General features: G+C 37.4%; 1 protein-coding gene across 2 annotated transcripts in view; it reads left to right on the top strand.

Annotated features, from left to right (window-relative positions):
• Positions 1 to 19,077, top strand: part of NGLY1 (N-glycanase 1) — a 42,097-nt gene extending 23,020 nt beyond the window's left edge. Inside the window, exons 6-12 of one of the 2 annotated variants that reach the window (XM_080671669.1) lie at positions 549 to 670; positions 1,595 to 1,740; positions 4,250 to 4,360; positions 6,045 to 6,209; positions 8,880 to 9,065; positions 17,825 to 18,002; positions 18,376 to 19,077. In XM_080671669.1, the coding sequence (XP_080527795.1) occupies positions 549 to 670; positions 1,595 to 1,740; positions 4,250 to 4,360; positions 6,045 to 6,209; positions 8,880 to 9,065; positions 17,825 to 18,002; positions 18,376 to 18,551 (1,084 nt within the window). In that variant the 3' untranslated portion in view covers positions 18,552 to 19,077. The remainder of the gene's footprint in view (positions 1 to 548; positions 671 to 1,594; positions 1,741 to 4,249; positions 4,361 to 6,044; positions 6,210 to 8,879; positions 9,066 to 17,824; positions 18,003 to 18,375) is intronic. The other variant, XM_080671670.1, reaches the window with a different exon arrangement.
• Positions 19,078 to 19,984: the final 907 nt, after the last annotated feature.

Raw genomic sequence — 19,984 nt, 5'->3', positions numbered from 1 at the left:
GTTGAATAATATTTCAATCAAAATAATCATTAGAGACAAGAAAAGGATTTTAAGTAAAATTGAATTCACCTAAGCTTAAAGCTTCATTGAGTAGTCTGTTAAAGTTGTTTACCTTTTAAATACAGTGAGCTAATTAGACTACTTGTTAGGGTAATGCTAATGCTCAAAGCAGATTTCCTGGAGAATCTCTGCCTATGTAAATCCTGTCTGTCCTTCAAGGCCAGTTCAAATACTAGCTCTCCTCCCTTGACCACTCCCCTGTAACCCTAAACTGACCTATTGTAAGGTCTGTATCACATTCTTCTGTGTATTCAAGTTAGTTATGTTAATCCCTTCTCTCTCTTAGGACTGTAAACTCCTTGAAGGTTGTACCATTGTTTAATCATTTTTACCAAAGATTGTAACACTGCCTCATATATTCTAGGCTCTTTAATCATTACGAATTTAAAATTAGGAATATTACTGTTTAGCACAGAGATAATATAAATTCTTTGAAATTTTTAGTTTTGATACTGAATCAAAGCTTTTTTATTGTTATTTAAAACCAGGTATAATAACCCTGAGAAACTTTTGGAAACGAAATGTGGACGGTGTGGCGAGTGGGCCAATTGTTTTACACTGTGCTGCCGAGCCTTAGGGTTTGAAGCTCGCTACGTTTGGGATTACACAGGTACAGAACTGGTATGAGCAGAGAGTAGTAGGGCTTTGCAGAATTAAGGATTTTACAGTCTGGGCTTGTTATGTTCTGTCTTGTACTTTCTGGCCTTCTGAGTCTGAGCTTCCATTTGCCTTTTGTAAAATAACAATACCAACCTCATGGATTTTTTTAGGGGATCACAAAGTTTTTGTGGTGCACCTAGTATTTTGCATAGTACTCTGCACTATAAACATTCTTTTATTAATAATTTACCATGCCATTTTTAGTAATGGTGTTTCTATATGGATAAGAACATGTGTAATAATATCCTATAGAAATCTTTACTTTTGTAGGGATTAGTATAAATTAGTAATCTTAAATCTTAATATACAAAAAAGTAATAAAAGCTATGTGAAATTTATTTTGTTCTTATTTAGAAATGACATATATCATCTACATGTCAAAAAGTTGTTTTCCTTTTTCTCAGTGTTTAACTTGTGTTTCATTTGTTATTATTTTCTTACAATGTAGAACATCAATAATCAAATCCTCTTTAGGCTCCCTTTTGGTTCTGGGTCTTAAAAATCAAGAGAGACTGCATTTTCAAAAGTGACATTAACTTCTTCACATTCGCAAACTGATCCCTGTTTTCGATGCTATTGTTCAATATGTTCACCCTTTTTAAAGTTATAGTTCACATTATTTTTAATTAAGCCTAAAACTGACTGCATGAAAGGAGATATTCCACAAACATTTTCAAGGATTTCAAAGGGACAGAGAAAACAAGTGTACTAGAGTCTTGTGTGCCACAAAATGTTTAGTCTTAACTAAGATTTAGAAAATTACACCTAACTTTATTATGTGATTCTTATCTTAGGTGTTTGTATATAGTTACTGAAGTCATTCTGGTTTTGTAAACTTTTTTTCTTCCTGTTGCTCTCTGGTGTACCTGAGCAGACCATGTCTGGACAGAAGTCTATTCTCCCTCTCAGCAGCGGTGGCTGCACTGTGATGCCTGTGAAGATGCCTGTGACAAACCACTCCTCTATGAAGTAGGGTGGGGCAAGAAGCTGTCCTATGTCCTAGCATTTTCTAAAGATGAGGTAGGCATAAGAGAACACATTTTTTTCCTAAGAATAAAATATAGTTTCGACAAATTTTGAAAGTATAATTGACATACAAAATGTGGCATATATTTAAAGTATACAATTTAATAAATTTTGTCATTTATATACACTTATGAAATTACCTTTACAAAGTCAAGATAGTGAACATATCCACTATCCCGGGATGTTTCCACATGTCCCTTTGTTATCCCTACTTGTCCCTGTCAGGGTAACCACAGGTCTACGGTTTTATGTAAATGGAATCATATAGTGTACAGGTGGTCCTACTTACGACTGTTGATGGTTTTTCAGCTTTATGATGGTGCAAAAAGCAATTCAAATTCCCTAGAAACTGTACTTCGAATTCTAAATTTTGATCTTTTTTCTGTGCTAGTGATATGCCCTCATGTACCATACTCTCATGATGCTGGGCAGTGGCAGCAACCTGCAACTCCCAGTACATCATTCAGTCACAGGGTAAATAACCAATACTCTGTAGTGTGCTGCTATTAAGAGCATTTTCAACTTACAATATTCTCAACTTATGATGGACTTATTGGGATGTAATCCATCATAAGTCAGGGAGCATCTATATCCTCTTTTTGGTGGGGTGAGGATGAGAGAGTCTAGTGTCTTTTACTCTGTATAATTACTTTTGATATTAATCTATGTGTATCAATGGTTATTTTTATTGCTGAGTATTCCTTTGTATGGATGTACCATAGTTTATTCATTCATCTGTTGATGGACATTATTTATATTTTAGTATAATAAAATGTGTGGGTTTTTTTACTGTTGACACTATTATAGATGCCCCTTGTTTTCTCCCCTGTACCTCCACCCAGCTTCCATCCCCTGGCCATCACCACACTTGTCTGTGTTTGTGGATCATGCATATATATTCTTTGGCTAATCTTTTCACCTTCTTTTATCTAATTCCCCGCCCCCCCTTCCCCCCTGAGATCTGTCAGTCTGTTCCATGTATCCATACAGTACTAAGCATCTTTTTGTGTGCTTACTAGAGGCCTGGTGCACAAAATTCATGCACTCAGGGTTGGGGGGTGGTCCCTCAGCCCAACCTGTGCCCTCCCGGCGCAGTCCGGGAGCCCTCAGGGGATGTCCGACTGACAGCTTAGGCCTGCTCCCCTAAGCCAGCAGTCAGACATCCTTTGCGTTGCCACGGAGGCGGGAGAGGCTCCTGCCACGGCCGCTGCACTCGCCAGCCGTGAGCCTGACTTCTGGCTGAGTGGCACTACCGCTGTGGGAGTGTACTGACCACCAGGGGGCAGTTCCTGCGTTGTGTGGGATCGGGCCGAAATTGGCTCTCTGACATCCCCTAAGGGGCCCCAGATTGCAAGAGGGTGCAGGCCAGGCTGAGGGACCCCACTGGTGCACGATCAGGACCGGGGAGGGACACAGAAGGTTGGCCAGCTGGGGAGGGACCACAGGAGGGCTCCAGGGGGTGTCCGGCCCGTCTCGCTCAGTCCTGATGATCAGCTGGACCCCAGCAGCAAGCTAACCTACTGGTCAAAGTGTCTGCCCCTGGTGGTCAGTGCACATCCTAGCAACTGGTCGACCTGTCAACTGTGTGCCCCTTGGTGGTCAGTGTACGTCATAGCAACTGGTCAACCAGGTCGATTGTCCCCTGCAGGTCAGTGCACATCATAGCGAGCGGTTGAGCGGCCTTAGCATATCATTAGCATATTACGCTTTGATTGGTTGAACGGACAACTGGAAGGCTGGTCACTTAGCATATTAGGCTTTTATTATATAGGATTTGCCATCCACATGTCCACTTTGCCCACTTTTTAAATTTTTATCATTGACTTAGAGAGTTCCTTATATGTTCTGAATGCAAGTCCTTTATTAGATATATGCTTTGCAAAAAAAAATTCTCCTTATCTGAGACTTATCTTTTCATTTTTTGAAGAGAATAAATTGATGAAGTCCATTTTATCAATTTGTTCTTTCATGGATTATGCTCTTTGATAGTGTATCTAAGAAAATTTTGCCTAATGCAAGACACAATGATTTTCTCCGTTGTTTTCTTTTAGAAGTTTTATACTTCAAATTTTACACTTGGGTGTGTGATCCATTTTGAGTTAATTGTGTATATACTCTGAGGTGTGGATTGAAATTCATTGTTTTGCATATGGATAAGGAACTTTCTGTTGAAAAGGTTATCTTTTCTCCATTGAATTGTTTTTGTAAAAATCAGTTCTATAATATACATTTCATACAGTAAAAATGGAAAAGGTTTTTTATTTGTTGTATTTTGGGAAATCAGTTTTAAAAAACCTAAATGTTCTGAAAACTTCTTGTCACAATCTTTCTTGGAAGTGTGCCTGAACAAAATGAATAAAAAGCACATTCTCTGATTTTGTTCCACAGGTTTTTGAACTTGAAAAAAGAATAGCATTTAAAATTTTATGTTTAAGAATTACATTCTAGGTATTTAAGGTTGATGGTTGTAATCTTGTTACATATTTGTATTCTGTAATTTGAGGTGGTTGATGTCACTTGGCGATATTCTTGTAAACACGAAGAGGTAATCTCTAGAAGAACTCAGATTAAAGAAGAATTACTTCGAGAAACTATTAATGGACTTAATAAGCAGGTAGGTGATGGACATTTGTCATTTTTGAGAGGATATTTGAAAATTTTTATATAATCAAGAGCTGGTTTTTAAAGTTGTAGCATTATTTTATAAGCAACAATATTTTAATATGTTAAATGTCTTTTTGTTAATTCAAATTTCTGATGACTTATTTTAAATATTGTACTTTTTTACATTAAATTGTTATGTCTCTTAAAGTTCAGTGAAACAAAATTTCAGTATATATAATACTTGGCAAAAGTATGTTGTTTTATTTATCCAAGTAATTGTGTCTTGAATATAATTACATACACACACACTTGTTCATGTATGGAAATTTCTAAAACAAGTCACAGGAAATTGTTAACAATGACTGCTTCCGAGAAGACCTGGTGGTCAAGAGGGGAGATTAAGTTTTTACTTTATACCCTTTGGGTAGTATTGAAATGTTTTTAACTTACATATTTGCACTGTTGCAAGGCAATTAGAATAGGAGTGGATCGTCTTAATGCAGTCATGATTGACACTGTAAGTGAGCTTTTCAATCTCCGTGGAATTTCACCTTTAATGTGTAGTCCTTCAGAGATGCCAAGCTGAAAACCTGGAGTATTTACTAGATCCCTTCACCTTGGAAGGCTCTGAACTCCAATTATTTACTCATCAGCACTTTGTTTCTGCTAAAAATTCTTTGTTTTTTAGCGCTTTAGCCTTCATTTTATGCTTGGTTTCTTGGCCCCTCCTCCTCGTTTCAGTTAATTAGCAAATTCCTGGAAGGGAAAAGTAACAGTATTTTTTTAAATTTTTTTTTTATTATTGATTTCAGAGGAAAGGAGAGGGAGAGAGAGATAGGAACATCAATGATGAGAGAGAATCATTGATTAGCTACCTCCGGCACGCCCCACACTGGGGATCGAGCCCGAAACCCAGGCATGTGCCCTGACTGGGAATCGAACCATGACCTCCTGGTTCATAGATCAATGCTCAACCACTGAGTCATGCTGGCTGGGCAAGTGGCACAGTATTGGTTCACCTCAATTTACTTCTTTTGGGATCTTAACTTCTTCAGTCTGGCTACGTTGGTAGTTTTCTGTTGCATTCAAACAAGTTTTTGTTATGTGTCTGTGTGTATGTGTTCACCCTTTCCTAGCTTTTCTCGGTGGGACAGTTGATCTGACTCAAGTAATTTACTGTGGCCAAAAAACAGAGGTTGCTATCTTCATTTTAAATCTAGGATATTACCCCTGACTGGTTTGGCTCAGTGGATAGAGCGTCAGCCTTCGGACTCAGGGGTCCCAGGTTCGATTCCGGTCAAGGGCATGTACCTTGGTTGCAGGCACATCCCCAGTGGGGGGTGTGCAAGAGGCAGCTGATCGATGTTTCTCTCTCATCGATGTTTCTAACTCTCTATCCTCTCCCTTCCTCTCTGTAAAAAATCAATAAAATATATTAAAAAAATAAATCTAGGATATTAAAGGTCATGAAGCATTGGATGTGGGTATAAAATAATCTCTTTACCTAAGTTTTTAAAAATTACTTTGTATAGTCTAGTGTCCATTTTATTTTCCAAATAATTATACATATGAAAATAAAGTTTGTTACTTCTTTTAAGATTCCCTTAAAATACATGTCTTAAATATATTCTTACTTAGAGTTGGACTTGCACATTTTCCTAATCTTAATGACTTTTTTAAAACATGTTTTGCAGAGGCAAATGTCTTTGTCAGAAAACAGAAGAAAAGAACTTCTCCAGAGGATAATTGTGGAGCTTGTTGAATTTATTTCTCCCAAGACCCCTAAACCTGGAGAACTTGGTGGAAGAATATCTGGGTCAGTGGCTTGGAGAGTAGCCCGAGGTGAAATGGGTCTAGAGGTATTTAATTCATTATAGCATAATAATCTCACTTTCCTGCTTCTTATGCTGGGCTCTTTACTTACTGAAAAAATGCATTGGCCAGGACCTCTCAATTAACTTTTCAGCTTAATTATTAAAAACTGTAAAACCAATGATTGATTGTCATAGTCTAGTCACATACTAGAGAGTTAGCAAAACATTTTAAAATAGGATTTTTCATAAATTTTGAGTATAGTATAACTTTTACTGAAGTATATACAGAAAAATGCACAAATTATAAGTGTACAGCTGAACAGATTTTTACAGATTGAGCACCCATGTAATCATCAACTAGAATAAGAAATAGACTTGTATACATCTGGTATTGGCTAGAAATTATTGCTGCTGGTGTGATTACTATTACATTGTCAAACTTATTTTAAGATATCTCTTGATTAATCTCCCAAAATTAAATAATGAACAATGGAAATATAATGTCTATAATTAGAGGCTAGGAGAAAAGCTCTGTAATAAACATGAAGAAAGTACAATAGACTGTCACTTTCCCTTAGGGAGTTTAAAGTTGTCTCACTATAAAGTATTTTATTTTATTTACTTTTTAATAAATATATCTTATAAAGTATTTAAAATGAAAGTCTAAGGTGATAATGTAATGAAAAGTGCTTGAAAGGAAAATAACCCATCACGATATCAATATCAACAGTTCTAAACTAATTAAAGTTTTATATATACTTTTCCTAAATTTGCAACTCATTTCTCCAATAAAGAAATATGTCTAAAAGGAGTGAATTATCCTCAGTAACTTTGTTTGCTTGTTAATTTATCCAGAATCTTTGGCAGGCAGTTGGAAGTGTTGGTTCAGCCATAAAATTACAAGATCTAAATTCAACAAATCATTCAAATCACTGCTGATGCAGTGCAAGTTATAAGTATAAATGTAAATGAAGCCAGTTTAAAAGAGCTAATTTAATTCACAGCTGTGCTCAATTTAAAACATTGATATTATTTAGGTCTTCATTTCTTTTTCTTTTTATGGATGGGTGTGCTTCCTCTTGTATGGCATATAAGTTGATTAAACTTTAAAAATATGAATTGGGTCATATGCTCAGATTGTTTCCCCTTTTGAAATTTTTTAAAAATTTCTCTTATTACTGAAGACCATATTAGAGCCATGATTTAAAATGTCATTTTCCTCTTTAGAAATAGATGTTTATTTTAAAAGTAAATTGAAAAATGTCAGTCCTAAAAATTTATGGAACTATACCTCGAAATGAGTTGGTGATATCCTGTGATTTCTGGAAAGAATAGTTTCATCTTAATCTTAGACTTAAAAGATTTCGTGAAATATTAATGTCATTCTTACTCCAGATTGTTCAGTTGCATACCTGGTATGTACAGTAACATATATTTTTCTTTTCCCTTTTGCAGTTAGTTATCCTTGTAAAATATAGATACTGCTACTTTAAATTTTATTTCCATTTGGCTATGTCGATTCTGAAATATCTTTGTTGTTACATGCTTGTTTTGAAGTGAATACACTAACTTATAATACCAATATCTAAAAAGAATAAACTGCTTTTTACTTTTTTGACAATAATAAGTCATAGTTTCTACTATGGAATTATCTTCTTATTTATACATGCAATGTTACTGTTTTGTAATTCTGACAGTGATTACAAATATACATATGTAATTATTTTTTTCTTTCCTTCTCTAAGATATATATTTTTAGTGATTCTTGTATATTCAAAGTTTTTATATTGTTTAATACCTAATACCCAATGCTGAACAAAAAAAGCATTGCCTACTCTCCTGAATGATTAGTAAATATTGTATCAAGACATTAACACAGACTAGAGCGGTGGTCTGCATTGATTGTTTCAGAATCTCCAGACACACTCCTACCTTAGGGTTACCAGGAAAGGACACTCTGATGAAATGGCTTTAGGTTTAGGCTTGAAGGATGAGAGAGAATCAAAGATAGGGGAAGTAGAAAGAACAGCATTCCAGACAGTGGAAACAGCATGTGTCAAGGCACTGGGGCAGAAACGAACTGGATCTTTTTGAGGAACTAAAGGAAAAGTAATATGGTGAGAGCATAGAGACAAAGGGCAGAGTGACATGAGATCTGATTGGAGAAGTAGGCAGGGGACAGATCATGCAGGGTCCTGTAACCCTTGGTAAAGGTTTAGAGTTTCAGTACAGTGGAAGTCAGTGGAGTGAGTTAAGCAAGGAAATAACATCACAATTTACATCTTTAAAAAATCACTTTTATTACTATGTGAAGCTTGAACAGGAGAAATAAAACTTGAAAGCTGGGAGTTAATTTCAAGAGACAGTTATACTAGTCCAGTTAGAAAACGATTATGGTGGAAATGAAGAAAAATAAATGAATTTAGGTGAACTTACAAAATCACAAAAATATAACTCAGAGCTATTATTTATACTTCTCATTTTCTGTCCTGTAGCAATTGTGCTATATCAACATTATATCATGTTTAACCTATAAGATATTTTCTGAATTTCTAATGGCACCAATTTTTCATTTTCATGTTGAAGGAATCTCTTACCACTATACATAGCAATCTCTCTCCCTCTTTCCCTTCCTCTCTCTCTCACTCCCCATATACATATACAATATATAGTCTTTCATTACCTTGAAAAACTAATTCTGTTTTCCTTTTTAAGAAAAAGGAAGCCATGTTCATCCCCTCTGAAAATGAGAAGATTTCTAAACAGCTTCACCTTTGTTATAATATTGTGAAAGATCATTATGTTCGAGTTTCAAATAATAATCAAACCACTTCTGGATGGGAAAATGGTGTATGGAAAATGGAATCCATATTCAGAAAAGTTGAAACAGACTGGAACATGGTAACTTAATGCAGGAAACTGTTTAAAACCTTTGTTGTTGTTTAAACATATGATTGGTTTCATTTTTCAGTTGTGCATGATGTGAAAACTGATATGTCAGAATTACTCCTAGTATTCCTTAAACCTGTAAAAGAACATTGTGTTCCCAACATTTAATCAAGAGATCATAAGAAATTTGTGCATTTATAACAAGGAAGTGTTTTCATTAGAGGTTGAATTTAATGCTTTCATTGGGAAAAAATAAATAAGTATATGACCAATCCATGTAACTAATTTTTGCATAAATATACAAGGTATATTGTTATTTAACTTAGTAGGCTATCAATACAAGTATGTATTGATAGCCTACTAAGGTGGACTATAATGGAATATAGCATGCAGTTCAAAGTCCCAAGAGCTAACCATTTAATACACCTTCATTCCATAACAATATGAATGGTTGAGAAGTAATATTAGTTATTTCTACTCTGTCTTAAAGACTAAAGAAATGGATTGCTAGGACTATAGCAGTTCCCATATGCCAACTTGTATATTGTTGTTCATTATCTGTAACAAGTAAGAGGCTTTGCTTTTCGTCTGCCCTACCCCTTAGACAAGCACCAAAAATAAACTCAGAGTTATTCAAATGACCTCACTAGATCTAACCATGTTACTGATATATTTTCATAGGAGTTAATGAACTTAATAGGGAGTTTTTAAAGTTAACTTGACAAATGTTTGAATGGGAAGGGAATTGTTCACTTGTAAGACCCTGGATAGATTAAAGAGTAACAGCATCTATTATATGCTTATCATTGTTGGCAGTAATCAGAGTACAGAAGGCATGCAGAGATGAGGTCCCTGCTTTTTTTCTAATCATACGTTTTTACTTTAAAACTTATCTTGGTCATCTTTTTGTATTAAACCAAGAATAGCTTATAGCATTATTAAAATTGTAGATTTAGGAACTTCCTTTTTTAGTCAAAGAAGGGCATATAAAATGAAATATAAAATTTTAAATTTCAAGATATGAATCTGTATTTGAATATGAGTCTGTAATCAATTATATGGTTGATGAGGGCACTGAACAACTTCTTGGAGACTATCCTTAGCCAAACTATTTTCTGAACAGAAAGCAGGTAGAATAGATATGTTTTTATTCAAGGACTAAACTAGTCTAGCATGCCATTCTTCCTAACCAGCAGTGTGAATGGAGAAAATAATGGTAGAGGAAACAATGCTGTGTTGCAGAAGATGTGATGTGCTGAGAAACAGGTCTGTTGTATGGCATATTTCTTCTCTAGTTACTCATTGGTTCATCAGCAAACATTTACTGAGTGCCTGTTGTGCTAGGCATTGTTGTCAGCTACACGGAAAAAGAGATGGGAGGTACAGTGTCTTCTCTCACAGTCTAACAGGAAACCCAAGCATAAACAGCCATCTTAACCACGATGAAAAGTGCTATAATAAGGATATCAACACATTGCCATGGAGACACCGAGGAGGGAGTAATTAGCTCTGGCTGTGGGAATTGGGCAAAGCTCCATAGAGCAGGCAGCATTTGAGCTGGACGCTGAAGGATGAGTAGGTGTTCATAAGGCAAGGGAAGAGCGTGTGGCTAGAGAGGCTGTATTGTATAAAAAGATTTAAGTAATGTAAATGAGATGCAAAGACCATTACATGAAAAACAGGCTCCTACTCAAGTAAAGTTTATGCCTTGATATGCTTTTATGAAGGGCATCTTTTTAGAAGTTGAATGAGTCAGTTCTCAGTTACACTATTTAGTGCCCAATGAAGAAAAATATTAGACTCTTAACTATATTGTAGAGACTAATAACTCAGAAGTAATATATTTCCACTAAAACTTGAATTTTCCCCCTAAATTAGCATTTTTAGTTCTGTACTAGCATGTCCCCAGTTAGGGATTCTCTAGCTCCACTAAATAGAAGAAGCCTATTTCTCTAGTCTTTTTTTAAATTTTATGTGCCAATTATAGTTGATTCAATATTATTTTATACTAGAGGCCCGGTGCACAATTTCATGTACGGGTGGGGTCCCTTGGCCTGGTAGGCAATCAGGGCCCATTGGGGCCAGCTGCCTGGGGGGAGGGACTGCGGGAGATTGGCCAGCTGCAGAAGGTTGGCTGTGGGAGCACACTGACCACCAGTATCACTAATCCTACTAATCTAAACAGTTGGCCCATGTGTCTTTCTCCTACACTAGTCTATGCTCCCCATTGACACTTGCCTCTTAACATTATATCCCAAGTGCCAAGTGCAGTGTCTGACAATGTGCATGTTTGCTGAATGATGAAATGAATTAATTCTTGACATAATGCCATACATCAAAAAGTGCCCTAGCAACAAAGAGAGTGAAAAGTTGCTCAAAAATGCAAAGTATCTAAGAATAGCCAAGGGACACAGTCTGAATGAAGACAGAGTTTATTGTGGTGGTCTACACAGCCCTAAGGTGATATAAAATATATGCCATGTACATTCATTCTTTCTTACATTCACCAAACTTTTCTATAAACATTTTTATATATAAGATACTATGATAAATATATGAATACTAAGAGTAGTACAAAAGTGAGTAGAAAAAGACAAGGTCTCTGCCCAGGTAATATTTATAATCTAGTAGGTGAGAGACAAATAATCTCTTCTCACACATATTTGTTGGAAAAAATCATGAAGAGGTACACAGTGTAGTAAGTCAATAAAGGGAGAAATGAATCCAGTTAGCTGGGACTGGAGGGAGTAAGGCTTAAGCCAAGTTCTAAGGACAAGAATAAGTTAATCTAACAGAAAGGAGAGTAAAGAAAGTTCTGTGGAGAGGGCAGAGGGCAGGGCAACTACAAGCAGAGAGCAGGGGGGGTAGCACAGTATAAGGCGAGGCCAGAGAAAGATACTTGAGCTGTTTCTTGCCCTGAGAGCATTTAGTAATGATCAGGATTTTTAAAAAGTATTTATGGCAACCACACAGAGAACATTTTTTAAAAATATATTTTATTGATTTTTTACAGAGAGGAAGGGAGAGGGATAGAGAGTTAGAAACATTGATGAGAGAGAAACATCAATCAGCTGCCTCCTGCACACTCCCTACTGGGGATGTACCCACAACCAAGGTACATGCCCTTGACTGGAATCGAACCTCGTACCCTTCAATCCGCAGGCCGACGCTCTATCCACTGAGCCAAACCGGTTAGGGCGAGAACATTTTTGAAGGGACCAGGGCAGATGCAGGGAAACTAGTTTGGGAATCTATTAATATCACTTGTTATCACTTGCCTCCTAAAAAGTGTCCCTGACTTAGCTTTTTATATTCCTTTCAAATTCACACATCACTGAAAAACGTACTTGCTAAGTAGTACAATGCAGTAAGTCCCTACGCTCTTGGGAGGCTACCTCTTTGAGAGAATAAAAATCTGTTCTAAATACACAAGAGCAGGCTGCATGTGATCTGTCTAGATTCCAGGATGGAGATTACGGAGGAAAGGTGTGGTGAGGAATAGGCTTGAGAAATAGTCAAGGGGAAGGTACTAAATACAAATTGATAGTTACAAAATAGTCACAGGGATGTAAAGTACAGCCTAGGAAATATAGTCAATAACATTGTATTAACTAAGTATGGTTCCAGGTGGGTAATAGATTTATTGGGAGGGGCACTGTAAATTATACAAATATCTGATCACTATGCTGTACACCTGAAACCAGTCTATCCTATATAATAAAAGGGTAATATGCAAATCAACTGAACAGCAGAATGACTGTGATGCTCACTGACCATCAGGGGGCAGACTCTCAATGCAGGAGCTGCCCCCTGGTGGTCAGTGCACTCCCACAGGGGGAGCACCACTCAGCCAGAAGCTGGGCGGCGGCAGCAGCAGCGTTAAGGATGTCCAACTGAGGGCTTAGGCCTGCTCCCCGCATAAGCTGTCAGTCAGATATTCCCCGAGGGCTCCCAGACTGTGAGAGGGTGCAGGCCAGACTGAGGGACTGCCCCCCCAGTGCACGAATCTCGTGCACCAGGCCTCTATATATAAAAGCCTAAGTGACCATTACAACCGGTCGACTGAATGACCACTCGACTGGTCGCTATGCTGCTCACTGACCACCAGGGGGCAGACAGACAATGCAGGAACTGCCCCCTGGTGGTCAGTGCACTCCCACAGCCAACCTCCTGCAGCCAACCTCCCGCTGTCTCTCCCCCAGCTGACTGGCTCCGGGGCAGAAAGAGAGTTTCTCGGTGTAAGGACAGGATGTGGAAGGGGAGGGTGTTTGGGGACATGAGAAAGAGCATGTGCAAAAGTGCTGAGGAGAGTTGCCCTAGTCGGCTTGGCTCTGGATAGAGCGTCAGCCTGTGGACTGAAGGGTCTCAGGTTTGATTCTGCCAGGGGCACATGCCTGGGTTGTGGGCTCGATCCCCAGTGGGGGGTGTGCAGGAGGCAGCCTATCAATGATTCTCTCTCATCATTGATGTTTCTATCTCTCTCTCCTTCTCCCTTCCTCTCTGAAATCAATAAAGAAATATATATTTTTTAAAAAAAGCGCTGAGGAGAGAATCACCTGATATCTAGGGAAGAATAAGTAATAGGGAATATGGAGCAGAACAGTGAGAAATGAGAATAGAGAGGTAAACAGTTGTCAGGTCCCAGGGACTTTGATTACCTTGCGATGATGTAATAATCCATGACAGTTCAGGCAAGGAAAGGATGTGACCACCCTAGTGATCCAGAGGCAATTCCAGAGGCTCCAAATGGAAAAAATCAGAAGCATAGTATAGAGAGATGACAGTGGAGACTGGTAGTGACTCATGTTTGATTTCTGTGATGAAATGGAATAACCCAAAATAAGGTTCATGAACAATACCAGTTTACCAGCATTAAATTAAAATCTCTTGGAATATAACTGCTCTGCAGGATATCTGTAGGAATGCCTGCTGTACAGTGAACTTAATTAGAGTTAATCCTAGCAGCCTAAGCAGAAGAATGACTTTAAGAGCACACTAGAGAACAACTTCAAATAGTGGAGTACAAACTGAGCCTCCAGGAATCCATAGTAACCAGTAGACCAGCCTGGCATGTAGTAATCCGAAAAGCTCTAAGTGAAGATCTTGTGTAGAATGTGAACTACCTAAGAAAGCTGACGTGCACATTGCTCTCAGTCTTGAAACTAGTGGTTACAGACACAACCCAAAGAGCAAAGTTTCATTTGTGTACATTATTTAACTTAGACCTTAAGTCACAGACATATAGTCTTGTTCCTGCCCATAGGTTGTGATGTACCTTCATGTCCTTACAGATGCCAAAGAGGGGCAAGGGTGGGTCGTTTTGGGGTGCTAGATAGACTTCAGTCTGCAGGGGGAAACTCCATGACATCTGTAATACCACTGCTGCTAAAATAGGGGTAGCAGCACTCACTTCTTAGTAGTCCCATAAGTTGCACAAACAAGCATATAGAACTATACATAATAATGACACCTATGAATTTAAAAAGACAATAGGCAAAAGTTGTCTAAAATAACTTCAAGAAGTTAGGAACACCCAACAGTTAAAAAAAATAAGGTTTTTTTTTGAGGGGGGGGTCTCAACCAAAAAAAAAATGAATATTTGAAAGTATAATATATTCTAAATAAATTAAAATTATTCCTTCTGTTGGTATTAACACATAGACAGGACCACTTTTGGAGGTTTATGTAAATCCTATTGTTTTGGTGCATTTCAAATTACCAAACTAAGTATGTATATTCTTTTTATTTTTAAATATATTTTATTGATTTTTTTACAGAGAGGAAGGGAGAGGGATAGAGAGTCAGAAACATCGATGGGAGAGAAACATCGATCAGCTGCCTCCTGCACACTTCCTACTGGGGATGTGCCCGCAACCAAGGTACATGCCCTTGACTGGAATCGAACTTGGGACCTTTCAGTCCGCAGGCCAACGCTCTACCCACTGAGCCAAACCAGTTAGGGCAGTGTGTATATTCTTGATAACTTCCTGGCACCTCTAAAAATGCTGAGTTAAAATAAATTGGTTAAAATGCTCCAGACAGACTGTATTATGTGAAAAAGATAATACAAATTTTCAGTATAAATAGTGTCTGTTTTATCTGCATATACTGTTTCTTTAGCCTGAGACCTTTTATTTGCTCACAATGTGTTTGAGTGTCGAAGCATTTAAGAATTCAATGATGATTCATTTTATCCTTTAACTGTTTAGACTCTTAAAAGCTGATGCCCTCAGGGTTAAAAAATGTAAGTCTTAGAACAGGCAGTCCTCTCACATATGTTCAACAACTATTATAAACCTCCTGTGACAGTTAAAACCACAATTCTGGCCCAGAGCCACATGCTATAATGAAGACAGTTCTTGGGGTAAGCTAGAAATTTGAAATTAGGCTGACTTTAGCCTATCATATTTTATTCCCATACTTTTGAGGGGACATTTAAAACTACTGAGCCCCGAAAGTCTATTACATGGAAGTATTTACCGAGATATGAATTTGAATGTATTTCTATATTAATAATACTTTCCCCCATTTTTTAGTTCTTTACAACCCTCTTTCTTCTTGCAGCCCTGTTGGTTGGCTCATCTTTTCAAGATAATGTCATTACTAGCCACTTCTTTGAAGGAGTAATTAGGCTATGGATAGCCAGTAGTTTCCAACAGGTGAAATTAATGACTCCCAGGAAGCATGGGTGCAATCCTGAGCCCCAGGTTCTCCTTACAAATAGCTATGAAAGGAGCATGCTGTAGGAACACGTGAGCATTAGAGGATGTTATAGTGAGGCTGCCCTGAACTTCAGTGGAGCAGTTGACAATTACATACATCTAGGTTTGCCATTCAGAACAATAGTTGATTATACACATACTATAGGCCTGGCACACCAAATTCGTGCATGGGTATGGTCCCTAGGCCTGGCCTGCATTCAGGGCTATCGTCCCTGGCTGCCGGCAGCTGGCCCCGCCCCCCACTGCCACCTTACCCCCCCCCCCCCCCCACCACCGTTCCCTGTTCACCATCGGGCTATCGGAGCCTGCCAGTTGCGGGGAGAGAAACCAAGAGGTTGGCTGTTATTGCCGGCTTGCCGGCCCCGCCTCCCCACCCCAGGTCGCCCTCTGTGTGTGGGGCGACTGACAGGGTGGGGGCCTTGGCCTAGCACCTCCTGCGTCCACCACCACCCATCCCCGGTTTCCTGTTCCCCATCAGACAATCAGAGCCTGCGGGCCGGGGTAAGAGACTGAGAGGTTGGCCTGCAGGCCCCCATCGGGTGATTGGGGCCTGTGGGCTGGGGGCAGCTCCTGCATTGAGCAGCTGCCCCCTGGTGGTCAGTGTGCATCATAGCGACTGGTTGTTCTGCCGTTCAGTTGATTTGCATATTACCCTTTTATTATATAGGATATTCTGAGGAGTTCAAATCATTTTCCTTGGGGGGTGATTATTTAGTTGTTTTATAATCTCCAGCTCACTAATTTTAAAAACTTTCAAATTAAATTAACTGACACATTTAATGTGGAAGAAAAATATCCATAAGTTTCCAAATTGAATAGAATATCAATAGAATGCTAGCAGTGATTTGTCACTTGACGACTAAAGACATGGAATAGGATTTTCATGCAGATGTGTTTTATATGGTACTTTCAACTATTGGCCCCTGAGAAGTAGATTTGACATTTCTAAAAGAATATGTTTGTGTATACAATTTTTTTATTACTTAAATACTGTTTATGAAATCCTTTGAATTCAGAACCTGTGCCCCCAGAGAGCTATGATTTGGTTAAGTTAGGTCATACAAGTATACCAAAAATAAAATAGTTACATTTGAGTAAGGAAATACTGGTAGTTCAAGGTGAGATAAAATGTGGGAGGACTCTGAAAGCTAAGAGTTTGGATTTAATGCAAGAGCTGGGTGCTGGCACGAAGATGAGTGTAAAGTCATGACGAGTGGTAAATGCAGTATAAATGGAGAAGGCTTCCCCCGACCCCCACCCCATATTCATTTTTCAAAAAATGCATAGATCATTTTGGGGGCTGTTTAGTCATAATGATTAAAGAGTTAGATCCTTAGGGGTTTGAGCCTGGGTGAATGCAGTTACCTGTTAAGACCATGGCTGTGGAAGTCAGTTTTTATATTATCATTTTGAAGAGTTAGATGAAACTATAACAGGAGATAAGCTGGAAGCAGCCAATAATCTTGGATGCCTTAACTAGTATAGATTTAAAGTGGTAAGGAGCATTGATGGTGAAGGAATGGGGAGCATACTATTTAAGAGGCAAGCAAGGATATTACCTTTTGTTAAAACATTACTTAGCAGTGGCTAAGGTATTTTTATTTATTTATTTATAGGATATGGCCCATCTCACTCTAGGAAAGCTTATCTGAAAATCCAGGCTTTGAAAAGAATACAATTTAAGAAATAATTGCATTTAAAATGATTCTTCATTTTCAGCAGGTTTCATCATAAAATTTATTTTAAATAGCTGAACGTATTAATTTAAAAAAGAATATGACTTACTAAAATTTGGTTAGCATGCAGCCCTTTAGGGCTATACTTGTTGGGCTACTTGTATTCAAATAATACCTTTCAAAGATACTATAGGAAAAACTGCTAATAAAAAATTTTAAATGTTAGTAGTAAAAATGTTTTCGGTGGGAAAAATTAGGTTTTTTAATAACCATTTGTACATAGTACCCTGTGAAAATAAGACTTTGACTATATGTGTTTTCTACACTATTTCATTTTTTCTGACAATTCCTTTTTTTTCCTCCTACTTTGTAGGTATATTTAGCTCGAAAGGAAGGATCATCTCATGCTCATATTTCCTGGAAGTTTGAGTGTGGGTCAGTTGGCCTAAAACTAGATAGCATTACCATTAGAACAAGTAGTCAAACCTTTCAGACTGGAACAATACAGTGGAAACTGCGATCTGATACAGCACAAGTAGAACTGTCCGGCGGTAAGCATTTGACCAGAGAATTAATCATGAAGTGTGTATTTAACACTCTAAAGAGTAATTGTACTTACTTGAGATGTAGTTTTGAGTTTTTTATACCCAAGAGTTATTCATACTATTGCAGAAAAAAATTAATTAAAACCTGTATAACCTCATTCTAATGTAAGGGCTTATGTATTTTATTTTGAAAGAGATGGAAGAATAATAATCATTTCTTTGTTTCAAAGGACACATTTCCTCCATAAAGAATTATTTGTTTTTATATTTATTTTTTAAGGGTTGATTTTTACCTACAAGTGTATAAAATGCATCGCAAAACTCTTTTTTATGTTATTTAAGTTTCCAAAGCAAAGTGTTATTTTTTTCCCTCCAACAGATAAAATTCTTCGCTCCTATCATGATTTTTCTGGTGCCACAGAAGTTATTTTGGAAGCAGAATTAAGCAGAGGAGATGGTGTTGTTGCTTGGCAACATACTCAACTATTTAGACAAAGCTTAAAGGACCAAGAAGAAAATTGTTTGGAGATAATTATAAAATTCAGTGACCTTTGAGAACCTGAATATTATAGAAAAGCTGGCAATAATCAAGGACTTACCATGTTTTAGATTAGTCTGCTGGTTCAGTGCATGCTTAGTGGGCAATTTACTCTGCTAGCATATTTCTTTTGCTGGTTATCCATCATGTAACCCTCATGGAAATATATCTTTGTACTATGGACCATAATTAAACCTTGAATTAAAAGCTCCCTTCCATATGTGATTGTAATTTGGAGTAAAGTCTCATTGCCCCAATATGAGATTTTAATCTAAAAAGTATAAGCATAGTTTAAAAGTAAAATGAAGGTATTCATGATTAAATGCTGTTCATGATTATGATAAAAGTTTAAGCTAGTAATAGTAACTTGATATTTTATGATCAGCTATTAATTTCTTCATAAGTTAATTGAATCAGGTTTCCTAAGATTTTTAATGTTTAATAACTGTGAAAGTGTAGTATCTCATAAGTTATAATGCATGAAAATTTTTATGATTGTAAATACGTAGGCATTTAAGAAATAAATTGAATTATTTTGCTTTATATCTTTTTAGTGGTTACTTTGCCTAAATAAAAATCTTTAATAAGTATGCGAACCATTGAAAACTGCTTGAATAGACAAGAGTTATGAAAATATTGACTGCATAAATTTATATACATTATAAATCCATAATATGTAGACTCATCACAAAATGTTTTACTTTCGATTTTTCTTTTGACTATTTTTATCTACCTCATTGAATAAACTATCTCGACTTTGAAACTATGTAACTGTATTATACAGTATTTATATGCTATATCAAGAGTTGTTTGTAAGTGTTCCATATAACCTCTCCAATTAAATTTAGTGAACATTTATTAGTGTGTGTGTGCAAAAGCATTGTGATTGCACTGTGAAGGAGACAGTGTAAAAAAGCCCCCGTCCTCTAATGCCTTTGTGATGTTATGCAAAGTTCTCAACTTTTTATACCAGAAAAGTACATTCTCAGAGATTCTCATCCTGTGCAATTCAGTACGCTTGTGTATGCATTATAAAATACATACTATCATTCTGGAACAGAGGTTTTCTATTTCCTCTTTAATTGTAGTCAAACTCAGTTGAGGATCACTTTCTTTTTTTTTTTTTTAAATATATTTTATTGATATTTTACAGAGAGGAAGGGAGAGGGATAGAGAGCTAGAAACATCGATGAGAGAGAAACATCGATCAGCTGCCTCCTGCACACCTCCCACTGGGGATGTGCCCGCAACCAAGGTACATGCCCTTGACCGGAATCGAACCTGGGACCCTTCAGTCCGCAGGCCGACGCTCTATCCACTGAGCCAAACCGGTTTCGGCGAGGATCACTTTCTTGATAAAAAGTTTCATTTCAAGAAAAGTAGTTTGTGCATCTAGAGCAGCGGTTCTCAACCTGTGGGTCGCGACCCCTTTGGGGGTCCAACGATCCTT

This window comes from Plecotus auritus, assembly GCF_963455305.1.
Source record: "Plecotus auritus genome assembly, chromosome: 6".
Lineage (NCBI taxonomy): Eukaryota > Metazoa > Chordata > Mammalia > Chiroptera > Vespertilionidae > Plecotus > Plecotus auritus.
This window is presented reverse-complemented; position numbering and strand designations above follow the sequence as displayed.